We start from the raw sequence: 18932 nt of genomic DNA on the forward strand, positions 1-18932 counted from the left end.
CAACGAAAATAATGCCATTTCTGAGGAAAGTGATGACTTTGGACATGATGATGTATACATTGATGTCGACAATGCCCCTGTTGAACAACGTGTATCGCACGATGGTACTATCAATAGATTCGGACGCATTTTATTGAATCTATGCTTTGTACTTCGTATGTTTATACTAAATGGGAGAGTTTATGGTGATAGTGCAGGCGAGTTTACTTTTGTAGGAGATACTGGTTCTAGTGTTGTTGATTATTTTATTGCATCTGCTGATTTTTTCCAGTATGTAGATATGTTAAATGTTGGTGATCGATCAGATTCAGACCATTTCCCTCTTGAATTATCCTGCAGGTTTCCTTGTAGCAATCGCGCCATACATAGTTTAGACTCTGAGTATGATGCCTCTATGAACAGTACATTTTCATGGAACGAATCGAAGAAAAGCATTTTTATCACAGCACTTAGATGGTCCTTGCATATTCATAAAAATTCCTTGATGGATAAAATTGAAGCTAATGTAGAGGAGGGGATTACATATTTGGTACAGTATGTTCTAGACTCGGCATCCTGTATGAGGAAACAGATCAAATATGGTGAAAATAAACACGATAAACCAAAGTTGAATATAGCATGTAGGGCAGCAAGATCTGAATCCAGGAAGGCTCTCAGAAGGTATAGGTGTTGTCGCAGTGAATACAACCGACAACGCTACTGTAAACTGAGAAATGTGTATAAAACCTTTTGTAGAAAGTTCAAATATGATCTTAAATTGTCACGGCTAGTCCGACTAAACAGCACTTTACACAGTCCGAAATTATTTTGGAATACTATACGTTCTCTTCAGAGACATCCTACTCCCAAAGGATCTATATCCCAAACAGAATGGTTACATCATTTCAAGAAGTTTTTCTCAAAAGATGATTCGAAATATTTGGTAGACAATGAGTGCTTTGAACGTGATGATGATGGCGTCAGTGAAATTCTTAGTGATATTGACATGCTTCTGTTGGAATCGCCTATCACGGAAACGGAAATATTTAATGCTATATCTCACCTTAAAACAGTAGAATCTGCTGGTACTTATTGTGTTATAGCTGAAATGCTCAAGTACTCACTACCTGATACTTTGCCTTTTCTGGTTAAATGTTTCAATCGGATTTTTGATACAGGTATTTTTCCTTCTATCTGGTCAAAATCTATTATTATTCCGTTATTCAAGAATGGAAACGTAAACAATCCTGACAATTATCGGGGTATATCTCTCACGAGTATCCTTAGTAAAGCATTTACATCTATCATCAATAATAGATTAACACAGTGGTCAAATATGAGAGATTTGATCCCTGAAACACAAGCGGGATTTAGAAAGGACTATTTAACTTTTGACCACATATTTACTTTGTATGCAGTCATTGAGAAATATTTATCGCACAGGAAACGTAAGTTGTATGTTGCCTTTGTTGATTTTAAAAAGGCATTTGATTCTGTAAATAGAGCTTATTTGTGGAGGTGTTTGAAAAATAAGGGTTTAGGAGGCAAAATGCTTGTCATTATTAAATCAATGTATGCAAATGTAAAATCATGTGTTCGCTGTGGTGATATTAAGAGTAACTTTTTTGATTGTCCGGTAGGTTTACGTCAAGGATGTGTTTTAAGTCCTATACTTTTCTCATTTTTTATAAATGAGTTATATGTTGATATCATAGAGTCTGGTAGACATGGCGCCCAGCCCTCCCCTGATATAATAGAACTTTTCATGCTACTTTTTGCAGATGATGTGATTTTGATGTCTAGTACTATTATTGGTCTACAGAAGCAGCTTAACATCCTTTCCGAATATTCAGATAAATGGAAACTTAGTGTTAATCTTCATAAAACAAATATTGTTATATTTCGTAGAGGTGGTCGAGTGGCCACAAGAGAGAAATGGTTTTTTAAAGGTACATGTATTAATGTTGTGCATGAATACAAATACCTTGGCATATTGTTTACCCATACTCTGAATCTGAATAAGTCAGTAATTAATCTCACAAACAGAGCAAAGAACGCTCTGTTACAAGTCCACTTTGTTATGTCTAAGCTCGGAGTTATTTCACCAAAAATGTATTTTAAATTATTTGATTCTCAAATACAACCTATTTTACTATACGGGTCTGAGATATGGGGTTGTAAAGAGTTCTATACAATTGAAAAGGTTCATCTCCTCGCTTGTAAACAGTTTTTGAATGTTGGTATGTCAACACCAAGTAATATGGTTTATGGAGAATGCGGGAGATTCCCATTGTACATTGGATCTTACACTCGTTGTTTGAAGTATTGGTGTAAAATAATAATAATGCCTGAACACCGTTTACCCAAGAAAGCCTACAACATGCTCGTACACCTCGACAATCTTGGAAAGAACACATGGGCTTCTTGTATTCGTACATTGCTTTTTACATATGGCTTTGGTTTCATTTGGCTGTCCCAGACAATTGGTAATGCAAATGCTTTCATTAAGTACTTTCGCATGCGTGCCATTGACATGTTTCATCAGAAATGGCATTCAGATATTTATGAAAGTTCAAGATATGATACTTATTGCCAATTCAAGTCATTGCTTGAACCAGAATCCTATTGATCAAATTTACGGTACAGGAATTCTCGTAACACCCTTATTCGTTTCAGACTTGGCCTGAATGATCTAAAAATTAACACAGGGAGATTTTCATCTATTGAAAAATCGATACGATTATGCCCATTTTGTGACATTGTTGTCGAAGATGAATACCATTTCATGTTTATTTGCCCTATATACGAAAATCTAAGAGACAAGTACTTACCGAAGTGGCCTCCATCTCATTTCAATGCTAAAAGATTGTCTTCAATACTGTCTTGCAAGGATCTTATAACACAACATCAACTGGCTCTGTACATACATAATGCTTTTTTGTTACGAAGTGAATTGTTACCTTGACTTTGTATTTTATGAAATATGTTATGTAACTCCGTTGTATATGGGCCTGTGGCCTTTCATACAATAAAGAATTGAATTGAATTGAACCATACTCTGTAACAGTGTTAGAACCTACACCGAGACTTCGCTTAATAAAGAAGATGTTCATCCATAAATCTTATCCTTACTAAATACTCCAGCTTCTAAATGCCACTCAAAGAAGATAAATATACCTATTTCATATACACAGAATGGAAAGTTCATAACTTCACACACATACACATAATCAGACATACAAGATGAAACTACATTATATTTGTGTCCAACCATGTCCTTATATTCAGGTACATCGGAGAATAACGTCAAACCAGGAAATCAGATTAATATGTCTTTTGCATTCCCCAGAGACTTGCAAAGCTTTTTCAACCGTCATATATCTTCTAAAAATAAGCACGCAACAATGGAATGATTTTATGTTTAATCAAATACGGACTGTACGCAATATACTTTTCAGGTTATAAAGAAAACAGTGCAGACATATTTTCATATAGGAATAATAAGATATAATATGTAGTGTACTAATGTTTACACAAATCTACACATACACAGGGATATTGTATTGACTACGGCATTCAAGAATTCATATAATTCGTTTGAAATTAGAGGTTTCCTGCAAATATTTTGTAGTAATGACTTACAGGTTTCTCTCATACGAACATCAATACCAATGCGTCATCCTGTATTTATTTACCACATGTTATGTAATTATCAGCTAAATATGAATAGGGTTTTGTTTCTGATTTTAGTGATACTGTATATATTTACCACACGCTATTACAAAAACACAATCTAAAGGTTAATGTGATAAATCAGGATAGTCTAAACGCACATATATTACAACAAACAAAGACTCTGAGATATTTTTAGACTTTCGACTGACTGAAGCAATAAGCTAGCACGCGTTAGTAGGATATGTGTTTGTAGTTATATTCACAAACCTAGTACTTCCTTGTGAAAGTACCATAATATGTTTCGTAAGTGCCAACAGGTGCTTGGGCTGTAATTGTCACGTGAATCTCTGATGTTGTGCCCGGGACGTTGACTGTGACGTCAGCGTGACGCGTAGTGTACAGATGCATGTAGTCGCTGTAGCCCATGCTGGAGCCCACATTGATGGTGTAGGTGAGATGGTCTCTTCTGGGATAAAACACATCTCCAAAGGTAACCATCACACTGTCAGAGCTCCAGTAAACTAACGCTTTTCTTCCTGCGTTTGTAAATATAATATAGTAATAAGAGTAAATATGTAAACATTCATGGCTTTATAATCTATAATTTATGATTTCATCGTTCATGTTTGTTTTCTTTATCTGCAAACATAATACACGCTGATGAAACTGAATAGCAACAAAAGATAACTGCATGATAATAAAAATACTAGATCATATCAGCAATGTTATTATGTGCCTATTCACGAATTTCGATTGAGTGAGTGAATGTTGTTCACAACAACATCCTACAATATCATGCAATAACTACTGCACAATAGCTTGTAATATCAGATAAATGATCGATTGATAGCATTAGTATCCAATACACCTTAAGGCAGATCAAATATTGTAAGGACAATCGCTTCACAAGGTGGCTCTTGGGACAAGGACGGACTAATGCAGACCATGAATGTATGTTGTATCAGTATCACCATAAGATCATGACGATGACCAAAATTTAAAATTGTTGTATGCCCGTTAACATACCTTTGTGTACCAGTAAATTAAATTAAATAAATCTCATCACATGCTAAGATTTGGGAATATACCTCACGACAGTTCAACTGTACCTGTAAGTACTGGCACTGATCTGTCTACTGTTACAGATGCTGATACTGCCTCGCTGACTTGCTTGCGCTTGTTTACTGCACGAACCATAGCTGTATAATTTTCCCCATCCTTCAGTCTCACACCTGATATTTCACAGTATCTCAAGGTGGTGTCGAGCCATACTTCCATCCCTGTTACCCGACACTGGTAGTGATTGACAGACTCCTGGTCTGGCCAAGTCCACTGAAATGCAATATAGGACATTACAGACTGCGGCACATCCTTCCCATGTTGGCTGTAGCTGTTCCGTACCACAAAGTCTACCATGCTACCAGCAGACAATGGTGGTCTGAAGAGAATTTCTAGCTCATTTGATGAAACGAGCGTGTCTAGTTCCACGTTGTTGGTGCACTGTATGGTCATGTATATTCTGAGCCCGTGGGATGGATGTGGAACAGGTATCTGACATGATGCACCGCTCGTGGAGGTAACCCAGCCATGGAGATCAGATGTCAGTCTCTTGTAACCTATAAACATAAATTACGTTTTTGGAACAATATGTTGACAATAGGACACAGGGAATAATATGCTTCTGGTTATCATACATATGTAGATAGTTGGAAGATATCACAACACACACTTTACCTAGAGCACACCAGCATGCAGCAATTCCTGATTCATCGTCTTCAGTTGACCAGGATCCAGATGTGTGTGTTGTATCAGAAGGTTGGCTACCAGAATAGACAAGGTGGACTTTTACATCAGATATTTTAGGTGGAGTGTGGTCGAACACAATCGGGTCAGAAAGATAATGCGTCGTCAGTCCGGCACTATTCTCAGCTATGACTGTTGTATAAACTGGCGTCCCATGGGGGGCGGTGACCTCCACCAACTGGTGGAACCCAGCTTCTGCTCGGCGAAGGGTCTGTAGCTGAAACCCTCCTGGTGTTGTACCAACTCCAATCTGTATGTTCTTTAAGCCGCTTTCAGGGTCCATCAACCTTGTGCAGATACCTAGTAGTGAGGGCGTAAGTTGTCGTGTTGTTATTACATCTGACCCTTGTGTTCTCTCTTTGTCTGTGCATAGCTCCATTTCTATATTTGCATCCTGGAAGGTTTCTTTACTCTGAATAGTAACTTCTAAAACAGCTGAGCCATGCATAGTTTCTGCATCAAGTGTAAACTGGTATTCAGCACAGAGCAGTGTGTGGTTATATCTCAGAACAAATGGGATCTGGATGTGGATGCCACCCACTGAAAAAAGAGCCTCTTCATGATTGAGATGATCATGCTGAATAGAAACCCTCACACGATAATGTGAACCAGTGACTCGAGGTAAAGCAACTGTAAATACATTCAGGAAACCAGATGGAAGATTATTTTCCTCAAAGGACATGTTGGTGATGGAGACATTTGTGAAGTTCTTGCACACAAATCCATATGGAGGAGTCGCATCAATTAACACGGGAAGGGATGTCACTTCGTTACTGAGATGTCCTGCAAAATCCTCTGCTACTACAGACGCTGTGTAATATTGTCCATGTTCTAGATTCAAGGCATCAAAGACATTCGAGTTCCTGAGTGTCACTGTGGTGTTAGCTACAGTTTCTGATGAGTTGTCCTCCTTCAGGTGAACATGATACTGCTTCACACTTGAGTGATGGTCTTGAAATCCATGCCACGAAACACCGAAGGATGAGTTATCAGACTGTGTAAGTTTACTTTGATGATATTCAGTGTTGAAGACGTGTCCACCAACTGGAATGTCTGCATCCACCACAAAGCCATCAGAGATGACAGTGGCAGACATGTTTAGGGAGTTGATGGCACGAATGCCCACATAGTACTTGGTACCATGAGTCATATTTACCACAGGTAAGGAGATGTCTGTGGTCAGGCCTACACTCTGATATGGCAACAGGTCTGTACCTGGATAAAATAAAAGCTTTTATAGAGATTACGAAAATGAATACACATAGGATAATATGAACGTAACTGCAATATTTCCCGAAAACCACAAATATTTATTATTTACTCATCAAATATTGAGATAGGGAATATTGAACTTACCATATTTTGTAACACCAGCCCAGACTATGTATTCCTTGATATTTGTTTGCATTTCCTGGAACAATCCTTGCCAACAGGCAGTTATTTCACTGTGATTGCTGTTGAAGATGTCAAAGTCTCTGTTGCACGATGAATCTGAGTCTTTTAGCGCTCTGCCTCTTCTCACAGAAGGGGGTGTGTGGTCGACTCTTATACTTGGGGATGTGAAGACTCTGTATTCCGAATCTGAGTACCAGGCCCTAATGTAGATTGCATAGTCTTCTCCATGTTCAAGGGCTCGACCATATGGCAGACAGTGAATAATCTCAGTCCTCTTTCCAACATCATACCAGGTACTTTCACTAGCTGTAAATATTCCAGCCCCAAATGGTTCGTTGAGCAGGCCCATGCTCCATTCATATCGTTGTATGTCAAATGTTGTCTTCCAATGTCCAGCAATACAAGACAGAGAAGGTATGGCATAGGCGCCAGTTTCGTTATGGGCTTCAGGATATATTCGGACATCCAGATGCCTATGTGATGTACTATTAGACATATCGTGACAGTCTACGGGTGTAGAAGGTGGATTACACTTCCGCCCAACCACTGCACATGTACAGTCGTCAGTGCAGTAGTGTGTGTCACAGGAGTGGCGCTGTAGTTCAAGTATTCCTTCACGTCTAGTCTTGATATTTGTTGCTACTACTGATACTGTAACTTTACCAACTGGACTCAGAAGATGTGCAGAATTCTCAGCCCAAATAGATAAAACAATTTCGCCGCCACTAAGTGTCTGTGATAGTTGGATTGTGCTTGACTGCTCTTTCACTGATGAGTCATGGTTGACTGTGATTGTATCATTTGTTAGCTCACCTCCTTCATACGATGTTCCCACATTTATATGGTAGCATGAAATGTTCGATTCTGCATCTGAAAAGCCATACCAGGTAAGATTGACAAATGTTACTTCGGATGCATTGATGCTCATGGTTTGCCACGTTAGTGGTGGCTTAAAGCCTCCCAGTATCGGAGAAGTAGAATCAATCAGAATGTCGTTGCTGTGTGACGTTGTACACAACCCTGCCCTGTTACAGGAAGTCACCGACATTTGATATTTATCTCCATTCCTGAGTCTCTTATCTTTCTGTAGAATAAGTAGGTGATTGGTCTGTGGTCCTAACGTAATCTGTTCGACTGCTACTGCTGCCACGTGGTATGTTTTAAACGTAAGTATGTGCCTATGTATTGGACTGCCATCGTCAGTGAACTTCCACTTTGAATACAGGAGACTGTTATCCCATTGTATTGTGATATTGTCGGGTCCATCTGGTGCTGTTGACATGAATACTGGTCTGTCGATGGCTTTTGGTGCAGTGTCATCAACTTCAAAACTGGGTGAGACAGCCTCGACAAATAGACCCACAGGGTTGTATGCTCTTACTGTAACAAACAGAGGAACAGAGAGTGGAAGGTGCAGCCCACTTGCCAAGTAAGAATCGGAGAGGGCTGTGTTGGTGAAATTCATAATGTCACAAGAATGTAATGTCTGTCCAATGCAACACTCAAAGTGATGGATTCCTGTCTCTGCATCTTCAAAACCAACCCATTTACTGTGGACATATGATCTGCAGTGAAAGAAAGCATTGAAATAGAAATATAAGAATGTGGATTCAAATCGTTTTGGTGTTAACTAATATGGTTAACTGTTTTCTTTATTATTCGCACATGTTAAACAAAATTGTTAAGGTGGGGAGGCTGATGCAAGACAGAGAAGGATTTATAATGTAAAAATATGGCTATATAGTTTAGGACAAAGGTCTTACTTTATAATCTATTAATGCTTTCAACACAATTCACCTGTGACCGTGATATTTGTTATGGGTGTCAGTGTGACCGACAATAACAACACCAGCTGCAGGAGAGGATCCATCCATAACAATGCCATCAGAAGATGCAGTAACACAGAGTCCTGCATTGTTACACGCCTCTACAGTACTGTAATACTTCACTCCGGGGATGAAGGCATGTGTCCAGTTATAACCTGAAACATTATTCATATACAGTATACTCTCATGTGTGTTTACATGTAAACAGAAGCTATGTAATACATTAACAGTTAATTAGAACAACTTTGAACAACTATACGTACTTGTCCGAAGTCCAACAGACAGAAGAGGCTGAACATCCAAAACCCCAGGTGAAGTTCCAAGTCCTATTCTGTAGCCCTGGATGCCAGAGTGAGGGTCGTCAAATCCAGTCCAGTGGCAGCCTAATTCCGTAGTGCTTGTTTGAAAGTCTACTTCGTCCTTACGGAAAAGACAAATGATAAACTTCATTAAAATGGTATTAGACTGCATAAACAAACCAGTGTGGATTCAAGTGGCAATAAATCTACGTTTAGGAATGTAGAATGTAGATTAGAAATTCAACCACACTAGATACATTTTTTTAATTTAAAACCATGAGTATGATCTTTCTTTGAACATTTTTGAACATCTTTCTTTCTTTCCCCCCCCCCCCCCCCCCTTCACACCAAGTTTATTTCTCTTTTGATATGGGTTATAATTAACCTTATTGAAATGTTACATACTAAAACGACCATTACCTTAATGCCATCATAACCATCTCGAAGAACGCCAGCATGTGGTTGGGAGTTGTCAATGATGAATGCCTTGGATGTGCAGAGAGACTGAAGCTGGGCGTTGTTGGTGGCCTATAGTGTTTAGAAATACAGAGTAGTAGCAACAACAATCATGTTCAAACTGTAGCAACAATGACGGTTTATTTATGTTTCTTACTGTTTACCTGAATTCTGATTTCATAAACATATCCTTCAATAAACGTGTCATCAATGGGAATGTGTGCAGATGTAGTTCCCGAGCCAAAACGTAGACGTGACGTCTCTGTGTTGACTGATGTGAAAATAGTTAGATGGAAGGAGTCGATGCCACTTTCAGGGTCGTGGATATTTCTCCAGTGGATGTGAAGTGTTTTCGTCCTCAAAAACTTCTTGTGCGGGAATAGTCTTTCAACATGAATGTCACCACATACAGGTGGAGTGAGGTCGGCTACAATTTCAGGAGAAATTCTCTCTGTTATATGACCGACATGGTCTTCAGCTGAAACATAGGAAAATGGTGCATTTAATTTTCTGTGTATGTATGCAAAATAGTGTTCATCTTGCTGATAATGAAGTTGTGCGAAGTATTACCCTAACTACAATTGTGAAATGACCGCTTGTACAGTTTATGAATTTCTGTCAGATTGTTTACCGATTATGTGTAAGATGTCAAATTATCAGATGTTTCAGATTTTTTTCAAGGATACCTAGTATCATCAACTTGTGACAGTGATTTACTAACACATGCTTATGATAAAGCGAGACCCATACCATGGGCTCTTATGGTTATTGAAAGGGTTTTGTTGTTATAATTTCTTCCAGCATAATCACCTTTGATGGTGACATAGTACACTTCGCCACTCTTGATGGAAAGCCCCTGTGCTTGAAATGACATGCGTTCACCAATCTGTGTCCATGGTTTGACATTTTGACCATGAGGATAGTTCCCTTAAAATAAAAAGTTCAATGTTAAACTATAATCAAATGCAAATTTACAAAAGAACTGCTTATAAAACAAACATAACTGTATTTCATCGCTATCAGACTCATTCATTGCATTCTATTCTCTCTTAGATGAGATATAGAATCGGATATGCTTAAAATGTTTCAACAGCTTCATACCGATTGCAATTGAGTATGATTTGATTGCATGAGCATAGCCAAGTCCAGGTGGCTGCTTGTCAGAAAACCCAGACCATGTGATGGACATATGTGAGGAATCTGTGATGAAGCCTGACACTGTGTTAATTACACTGACGGAACCTCCAACAGGAGGAGTCTTGTCCACCACAAATCCATTTCCACAAATGGTGAAGGTCGATAGTTCCTTTTCTTTATTTCCACTGACATTGGCACAGATGTAATAGGATTCAGCATCGTCAAAGTCTATCCAGCCGAACCTGACATATCCAGTTTGTGTACATTTCCATGCCAAGCATGATTCATCCGAGTCACAGTCATACACTGGAACATGATGAGTTCCTCTCATGATGAACCATGTGATGTTACGTCCAGCTGTGTTGGTGATGATAGAACTCACTCTGCTGCTGCTGTTGATGAAGTCAACATCCAGTTCATGTAGCAGTTTTAGCCTTGTGCCAAGACGTTCACTGTGGAGAATATCCTCGACATTAGCCAGACGTTGATCATCGGCTGGTAGTTCAAACAGTGCATGCTCACTATAAGACTGAGCATATGGGTTCAATGTCAGCTCCGCACATTTAGAACCAAACTGCCCCGATGGGCAGAACACTCGTACACATGTAAACATCTTTTGAAATGAGTGGATTGGTAGCTTCAGGCATCTTGATGTCTGAAATCAAAACAAATAAGTATTCAAAATTTGAATTCAGTATGATATATGACGTGCAGATTATTATGTTACGAATACATATCATTTGTATAATTGATATACATAATGCACTGTTTTGTCTGGTCCTGAAATATCAATTATATATTACTTAATTGGATTCAATGTATATTTACCTTGACATCGCAAGAGGCAGTGTCTACTGGCATCCATCTTGTAGCTGGACTGATATCAGATTCGGATTTGGTGATTGCCCACTGAATGATGCAGCTCCGAGATACCTTTCTAGTTGCTGCACACTCAATACTTGCCACTTCAATAGATATGTTTGTACAAGCTCCAGTGTCATCCTGTATAAGAGAGATTATATTACCAATGTCTGGAATTCCAGATAGCATCACACCATCAGACAGCTCACTTGACAGGCATATGTGTCCAAAGCAAGGCGATACGGAAGCCAAATAATGTTGTCCAGTTTTCAGATTTAGATTTATCAAGTGTGCTATGCCCCTTCCTGCTTTAACCGTTGTGGCTCTGATGATGTTGACACAAGTTTCGGAAGATTCATTGTTACATGTCCTTTCCAGTAGTTCGAGATGGTAATGAGTGGCCAACTTCATGTATTTGCTGTTGGACTCCCAATGCAGTGTGTAGGATGTTGTTGAGACCATGTAGTCAACATCCTGAACACATCTGTACATATAAATGTTTAAACTGCTTCCATTTGATACACTCAGCTGGAACTTTGGATTAGTTGTAAGAGGAAAAAACTGTACTTGATATGTTGAATTATCTACGACGTTGCTGCCAGTGGTGAATACATCATCGGATAGAAATGTGAATCCTTTAAAGGTAGTAATATTTCTAAGTACAGTACTGTAGTGGTGTCCAAGATGCAGTGGCTTGTCGAATGTTACGTTAACGATCATGTGGTGAGAAAGGTTATGTAAATCAAGATAGTTAACCCAAATCTCCTCATTCAGTTCACATCCAGGGCCATCATTAACAGAGATGGAATGAGGAATATCGTCCACAATCATAAATCCATCTGACGACGAAACAGTCCCTCCACCCGAGCATTTAGCTCGTATTGATGTGAAGTACCTGGCAAACAACTTGAGAGAGGATGAGTTAATGCAGGCAGTGAGGGTATCCAGCCTAGTGACACCTGTAAACTCTACCACGTCATCCATACCTGCTGATGACCCGAGGCCGATCTCAAAGGTAACGTTTCTGTGATGCTTGAAACCAGACCAGTGAGCACAAGCAGAATACTGCTGGTGGAAGTCCACATCTATCAGGGAGTCTACATCCGAAGGATCTACATCAACGACCACAGCTGGACCAGGAGGGAACAGCGATGGAAGACGGATTGACCCTGTTCTTACTGTTGTAAAGTGGCCTGCTGAGTTGTAAACATACAACTCAAAGAGACACGTCTTTCCGAGTTCTGAGTCCTGGTGCTGCAGAGGAACCAGTGGATACTGAATACAGCCAGCATGCCCCTCAGCTTTACACATCTGACTTGCCCCAGAAGGACTCTGCAGGATTGGTGTCACATAGTCCTCATCTATAACTGCAAGAAACATTATACAAACTCTCAGTTGCCTACAAGTCACAGATGCATACAAGATATATTAGAAGGAAAGCCATGCGAAATATGAATGTCTCATATTAGTTGACTGTGTAGTCAAAGGACAGTGTGGCATCATTGTAATATTAAAAGGAACTTTACATAAACATGCTTTGGGGGGACAAACGTCCTTGTATAGTTACTTTGCATGTCATGATATTAAGATATTTTACATGAAACACTATCATCTGTGGCCATGATTTCAGCACAGGAATGTTTGTTATTGTTATCAACATATAGTTCACTTTTTTATTCTGATTATGAATTTGCTATCATAGATATTTCTGAAATTACCCATTGTGTGGTACTTATCCTACCAACGCACGCTCTTCTTTTCGAAGATGATCATAAACAATTTATATAATCTGAATGTTAGTGGGGTTTTTTTTATCTGAAACATGTATTTCATATCCCTGCCATTAACCAACCAGACTCACATTTAAGTATTACAAACTTCATAAAGTGTGTAAGTACTTTTGTCCAGGTTCCCAAGCCAATTCACAAGTTGATTTTTTTATTGTTTTCAAAATTAAGACTACAAATGAACCAACATGACCAAATATGAGCCATATCATGGTGCTACACGTCCACCTAAAGTTTCAGGGATGCCCCTCTTGATGATTCAGAGAAAAAAAAAGTCAAGATTAGGTGGCAAACAAACAATTGACAACATCTACTTCAATAGTAATGAAGGATAAACTATACCCTACATATATATAATGAGTCAAATTAAAAACTTCACATTTTTAAAAGTAATCCTATATATGAAATACAACGGACAAATGTATCAGAGAAAGTATTTTTAATCATTAATGTCCAAAGAAGGTTTTTAATTGACGGTGGTAACCATAATTTTTCCAAGCACCTACGGTATTCGGTAATAACATCAACAGTTTAAATCATAAGTCCCAAGCACGAGAATCTGATGGCACACAAGATCAGTAGTGTGTATGACCACCATGTGCGTTGACAACTGCCACACAACGCCTCGGCATGGACCTTGTGATGCTTGTGAACACATGATTGGGAATACGACGCCATAGTTGATGCAAAATTGTGCCAAGATCTTGCAAATTCTGTGGTTGGTTCTGGAGAGTGCGCAGACTTCTGCCAAGAGCATCCCAGACGTGTTCGATGGGATTGAGGTCGGGAGACCTTGACGGTCAGTCCATAACGTTGACTCCCGCAATCTGAAGGAAATTCCTTGTCAAAATTGCTGTTTGGGGTCTGGCATCGTCATGTTGGAAGATCAAACCCGGTCCATGTGCTGCCATAAAAGGCAGGAGTTCTGGTGCCAGTACCTGGTCGCGGTAAGCAGCAGCGTTGAGGTTGGCACGGATGACAAGAAGCATTGCCACACAAGCATTGCCCCACACCATGACACTTCCGTTTCGAAATCTGTCAACTTCTTGTACACAACACTGGGCGTAACGTTCATGACGGCGCCTCAACACCCTCGCCCTACCATCAGCAAATCGAAGATTTAATCGGGACTCATCACTGAAGACGACTTGATTTCAATTCCTCTGAGTCCATCGTCAGTGTCGCTGTGCCCACAATTGACGTTGACGTCTGTATGGCCGTCGTGCTTGAAGGTGAGCAGTTCTCAGATGGTTGCGAACAGTTTGCGCACTCCTACCCCTAAACAGTTCATTTCTGGTTAATGTAGCCGTCAAAAATCGGTTATGGAGGTGACATAAGACAATCTGGCGATCCTCTGCATGTGACGTCACACGTGGTCGACCTGGCCGAGGGCGATCAGCGGTGGTCCCCGTTTGCTGTAGACGCGTCTGTAAATCATAAACACTCCGTCGACTACAACCCACAGCCCTTGCGATTCAGCTTCGGACGTTCCCGTCTGCAACATGCCGATGGCACGTTCACGTTGCACATTTGAAAGGTGTGGCATGACAAATGGCCGTAAAGACTTTTGTTTTCTTGTGTTTTTCTTTTTTTGTAAATGACTGCTAACAAGTATGGGTGAAAACACGTGCGGTATTATGGCCCTGTGACCAGTTGTACGTGAAAAACCACGTTTGCCACTATAGTGCTATGCACATGATTTTGATCGATTCACCTGCACAAAAACGGGTGTTATCTGAAGACAATACGTGGCCATTACTGTTTAAATACATAATAAGGGCCCACAATGATAACTAGTCAAAATGTTAAAATTTTAGAATTGTGAAGTTTTTAATTTGGTTCAGTATACATTCACAAATATGGATATTCAACTTTGACTTCAAACTTACCTGCCCGGTATGTAACTATGAACTGCTGACGTACTTCTTCGGGATCAGAGAATGTGTGATTAGTCCACGTGACTCTGACATGATCCCCAACTATCTCTGGGACGAGCGTCCCGTGTACATCTGGAGGGGTGTCATCTATCATCACAGGACCGAGTGTCGCCACTGACGAAACGCCTGCCTTGTTTTCAGTCTTGATAAATATGTAAAACTCTGTCCCACTGTCAAAACCAGTTTCATGACTGTGGAAACTTGTTTTCCCATGGGTAGGTTTATAGTCGGCTAGATCTGGTTTGCTGTATGTGGACACATCATACCCAAACCCTACGAAGGAATCTCGAATCTGGCTTTCACTTTCAGTTATGCTCCAGTTAAGAACAAGCTTGTGAAACGGCACATACATTACAGTCTCATTCAGATATGGTAGATCCCTACACAGACTATCGCCTGTCTCATTGTTTATGTAACCTGCATGTACAATAGGAAAACGCAAATTCCTATCTGTGTTGTAATCATGGCATCGTTCAAGGCACTGTGACACCATTGGAAGCTTAGCCATTGTCATGTTAGAGTTAATTAGCCATATGTGATTACCAATACAATGGAGACTTGAAAGAGAAGCTGCTTGGAGTAGATTGATGTTTTCAATGATCGGGGGAGAGAGATCAAACGTGATGCCATCTGAGCAAATAACGGCAGAAGGCTCAAGAGCATTGTTAACGGCAACAAGTGAAGTAAAATATCTACCTTCGGTTGGGAAAACTAAGGATACACTTTCAGTTGTTGCTTTTTGAATGACGTAATGACTGGCATTTGTTTGCTTCAATTCATCAAGAGTAAGACATCTGTCTGCTAACCCTACGATGTAATACCTTATACCACTCTCGTGGTCTATGAAACCTTGCCAACTGATCAGTACATGTTCCTCACTGGTGTAATCTATGTCTGGACCGTCAAAGCTTCCCTCCTGAACGACGCCAACCGCAGGAGGAGACTCATCAACCAGCACATCCAGGTGAGCAAAACTCTTTAGCATGGCACCATTAGTTATGAAGAGGGTGAAGTAATACTCTCTGTTGTGTTGTCCTGTGTTGGTATTGTTGGCTTTAAGACTGGTGCTGCCTAGGTTCAGTGTATAATTCTGGAATTCACAAGGCCCAACAGATGGGCAGTAACAATCTGGCCCCCTCGGACAGTCCACCTGAAACCAGAAATATATAGATTAGCTTAGACGTGATACCAATTGTGTATTTCCGGATATGCTGGATTAATAAAGTATTTTGAAACCCATGAGTTTTCGACGGTTATATTTGCTGGGCATTGAATAATCATTATATCATATATTTAGGCAAGGTAACACAAATGTAATGCATACAAGACAGTGTTGTGTTGTATATTGTCTTCACTTCTCAATCGTAAAGAAATCAGTGTGTCCTGGCTACTAGGGTGACCAAACGCTGTCTGATGCGATGTATGTACATTGAGAATCATGTCCATGAATGGACAGTTATGTTTGTCCATTTGCATTAACACTTCTGATCTGCCTGCTTAAGAAAAGGCATGTACCATCCAGATAAGGCAATGTCGTTTTCATAAACATGAAACAAACTCAAGATAAACTGAATCTGAATTCCAATAAAAAATAATGTTTCACAATATATTCAAGTTTGTTTCCAATTTCAATGACAAATTTGCATTACCTGATCATTTAGTTTCTTGACACGAAGCGCCCCATTTCCGAGATCCGATGCCGCATTAATTGTCCCAAGCGCCCATAGCACAGATGTGATCCCACTGTGGACATCCCATGCTCGAAACTGAAGAACCATCGTCGAAAGATCTGTGTTGTTGTGAACGTATATCTGACTCGTTCCATCTCTCACCAGCCAGGTATCAGCAATATCAGCCACACTCCTGTCTATGTGCACCACTACAGACTCCGCTATGGTGTTCAGCATGATATCCTGGGCCTCAATCCACACTTCATATGTTTCACCATCCGTCAGATTGAGACTAAGACTCAAAGACTGGTTGATAAAATCAGGAACGGATTCCCACGACGTGTTTGAACCATTGTTGAGACACCACTGATACTTAAAACTGGTGATACCATGGATACTCTCAGTGCCCATGACAGGTAAAATGCCTGTTACTTGATCATATACACCTGATATTGCATTGCTTGTGTCTGGTTTCATATGGCAAAAATAATCATTCTTCACGTAATGATCATTATGATAACGTTCGTTCCAATCTAACTGAATATTTCCATGGTGAATTTGCCAAGTATATCTCGAATCAACTGACGCAGATATGACCCTCAATACTCTAGTTGTCATAACCTCAAGTTTAGATGAATTATCATACAACAGAAAACGTCGAGCAAATCGGACATTTCCAGCAACATCATGAACTTCCAAATATGTAACATACATGGCAGGTTCTACTGGGAGTGAGACCGAGATGTTCACATTGTTTCCTTTCAGTTCATCTAATATAAACACACGGTTAGCATAGTCCACGTCCAGCGTATCAAGGCCAAGGAGTTTCATACCATAAACTTCCACCTTAAAGTACTTCACTCCTGAGGCTTGTTCTTGTTTCCCAGACTCAGGATAGGGGTCTATCCAGCCTGACACCCCAACAGTGATGTTAGGAGATTTGGTTGCTCTTGTGGATAAACGCAGGGGACTGGCAGAGGAGCATGGGAATCTTGAATCTTTTGTACAGTGAACAGGGGAAACGTTGTCGTATCTGAAGCAGATGGTCTTGCTTTCCTCAAGGGAGTTAAATCTGTTGTTGCCAAGGATGCGCCCATCGAAGTTCTTGTATTCAAATGAACCCCCTGAATAAACCTTAATTCGTCCACATAACCTGAAAGCATAATTTTAAATGTGTATGCGGTAAATACATGTTACGTGTTGATTATGACTGAGCTGAATTGCTGTGATAATGTCATGCGCATGTAATTTACAAGTGGCTTGAATCTCTTATGACAGTCCTCTCTTCAAGTCTTTGTAATAAAACAAACCACTGGAGTAAACACCCATTAGTCCTTGTAGCCTAAAATACATTTTAAAAGTATTATTTTTTATGTGATTGCTCTGGTTAAATTAAAGTGCATGCATGGCCAATAATATCAATAGCAAAGCATATGGACCAGACATTGCATACTATCTTTACATGTATGAATAAATGTTAATAATATTAATTACTCATTCATCATGGTAAGGGACGTTTCTTCAAATATGTTAAATGTTGTACTAGGCAAATAGTATCCCTAGTTACCATTCTCCATTTTGCAGGGAAGATGAACCATTCAATACTCTGTCACATGACACAAGTGCTGAAGGTGTGGACGATGAGAGGGCCTTGCTGCAGTCGCCATCTCCCCTCAACTTTGTGAATGACAGAATGTGTTCTGTACCTTTTAACATTGACAGAAACAGAAGGTTGGTTCAGCTTAATATTCAAACGCCAAACATATATAATTGGTTGCTGCCCATGGTACCTTTGATAAAGTGGATGGAGATATAGGGCGGGATGCCTGCTTTATATATCAGACATATCATAAAATGTATACAAATGCATAATATTCATATGAGCAGAGTAGTCCCTTGTTGGCTGGCAACTAACTGCAATGTAAACGGCCACATGTTGTCGAAAATAATAATGCTCTGGAAATCCTCGACAAGGTAGGAGTGAGTGAGTGAGTGAGTTGGGTTTAACGCCGCGTTTAATATTATTCCAGATATATCACGGTGTGTCAGGTTAATGTGGGAGGAAAGCCCGAAGTGATGCAGGTCTCAAACATTTACCACTTCGGTG

General features: G+C 39.8%; 1 protein-coding gene across 1 annotated transcript in view; it reads right to left on the reverse strand.

Moving 5' to 3' along the window:
• Positions 1-3921: 3921 nt before the first annotated feature.
• Positions 3922-18932, reverse strand: part of LOC139444006 (uncharacterized) — a 39426-nt gene continuing 24415 nt past the window's right edge. Inside the window, exons 14-27 of the mRNA XM_071224905.1 lie at positions 18393-18531; positions 16805-17978; positions 15108-16305; positions 11399-12798; positions 10535-11225; positions 10244-10360; positions 9598-9911; positions 9398-9505; positions 8942-9098; positions 8650-8833; positions 6814-8417; positions 5389-6672; positions 4764-5270; positions 3922-4190 (exon numbers count right to left, since the gene is read on the reverse strand). Coding sequence (XP_071081006.1) covers positions 3922-4190; positions 4764-5270; positions 5389-6672; positions 6814-8417; positions 8650-8833; positions 8942-9098; positions 9398-9505; positions 9598-9911; positions 10244-10360; positions 10535-11225; positions 11399-12798; positions 15108-16305; positions 16805-17978; positions 18393-18531 — 9146 coding nt within the window. The remainder of the gene's footprint in view (positions 4191-4763; positions 5271-5388; positions 6673-6813; positions 8418-8649; positions 8834-8941; positions 9099-9397; positions 9506-9597; positions 9912-10243; positions 10361-10534; positions 11226-11398; positions 12799-15107; positions 16306-16804; positions 17979-18392; positions 18532-18932) is intronic.

This window comes from Haliotis cracherodii, unplaced genomic scaffold (genome assembly GCF_022045235.1).
Source record: "Haliotis cracherodii isolate W230 unplaced genomic scaffold, xgHalCrac1.p SCAF_5, whole genome shotgun sequence".
NCBI lineage: Eukaryota > Metazoa > Mollusca > Gastropoda > Lepetellida > Haliotidae > Haliotis > Haliotis cracherodii.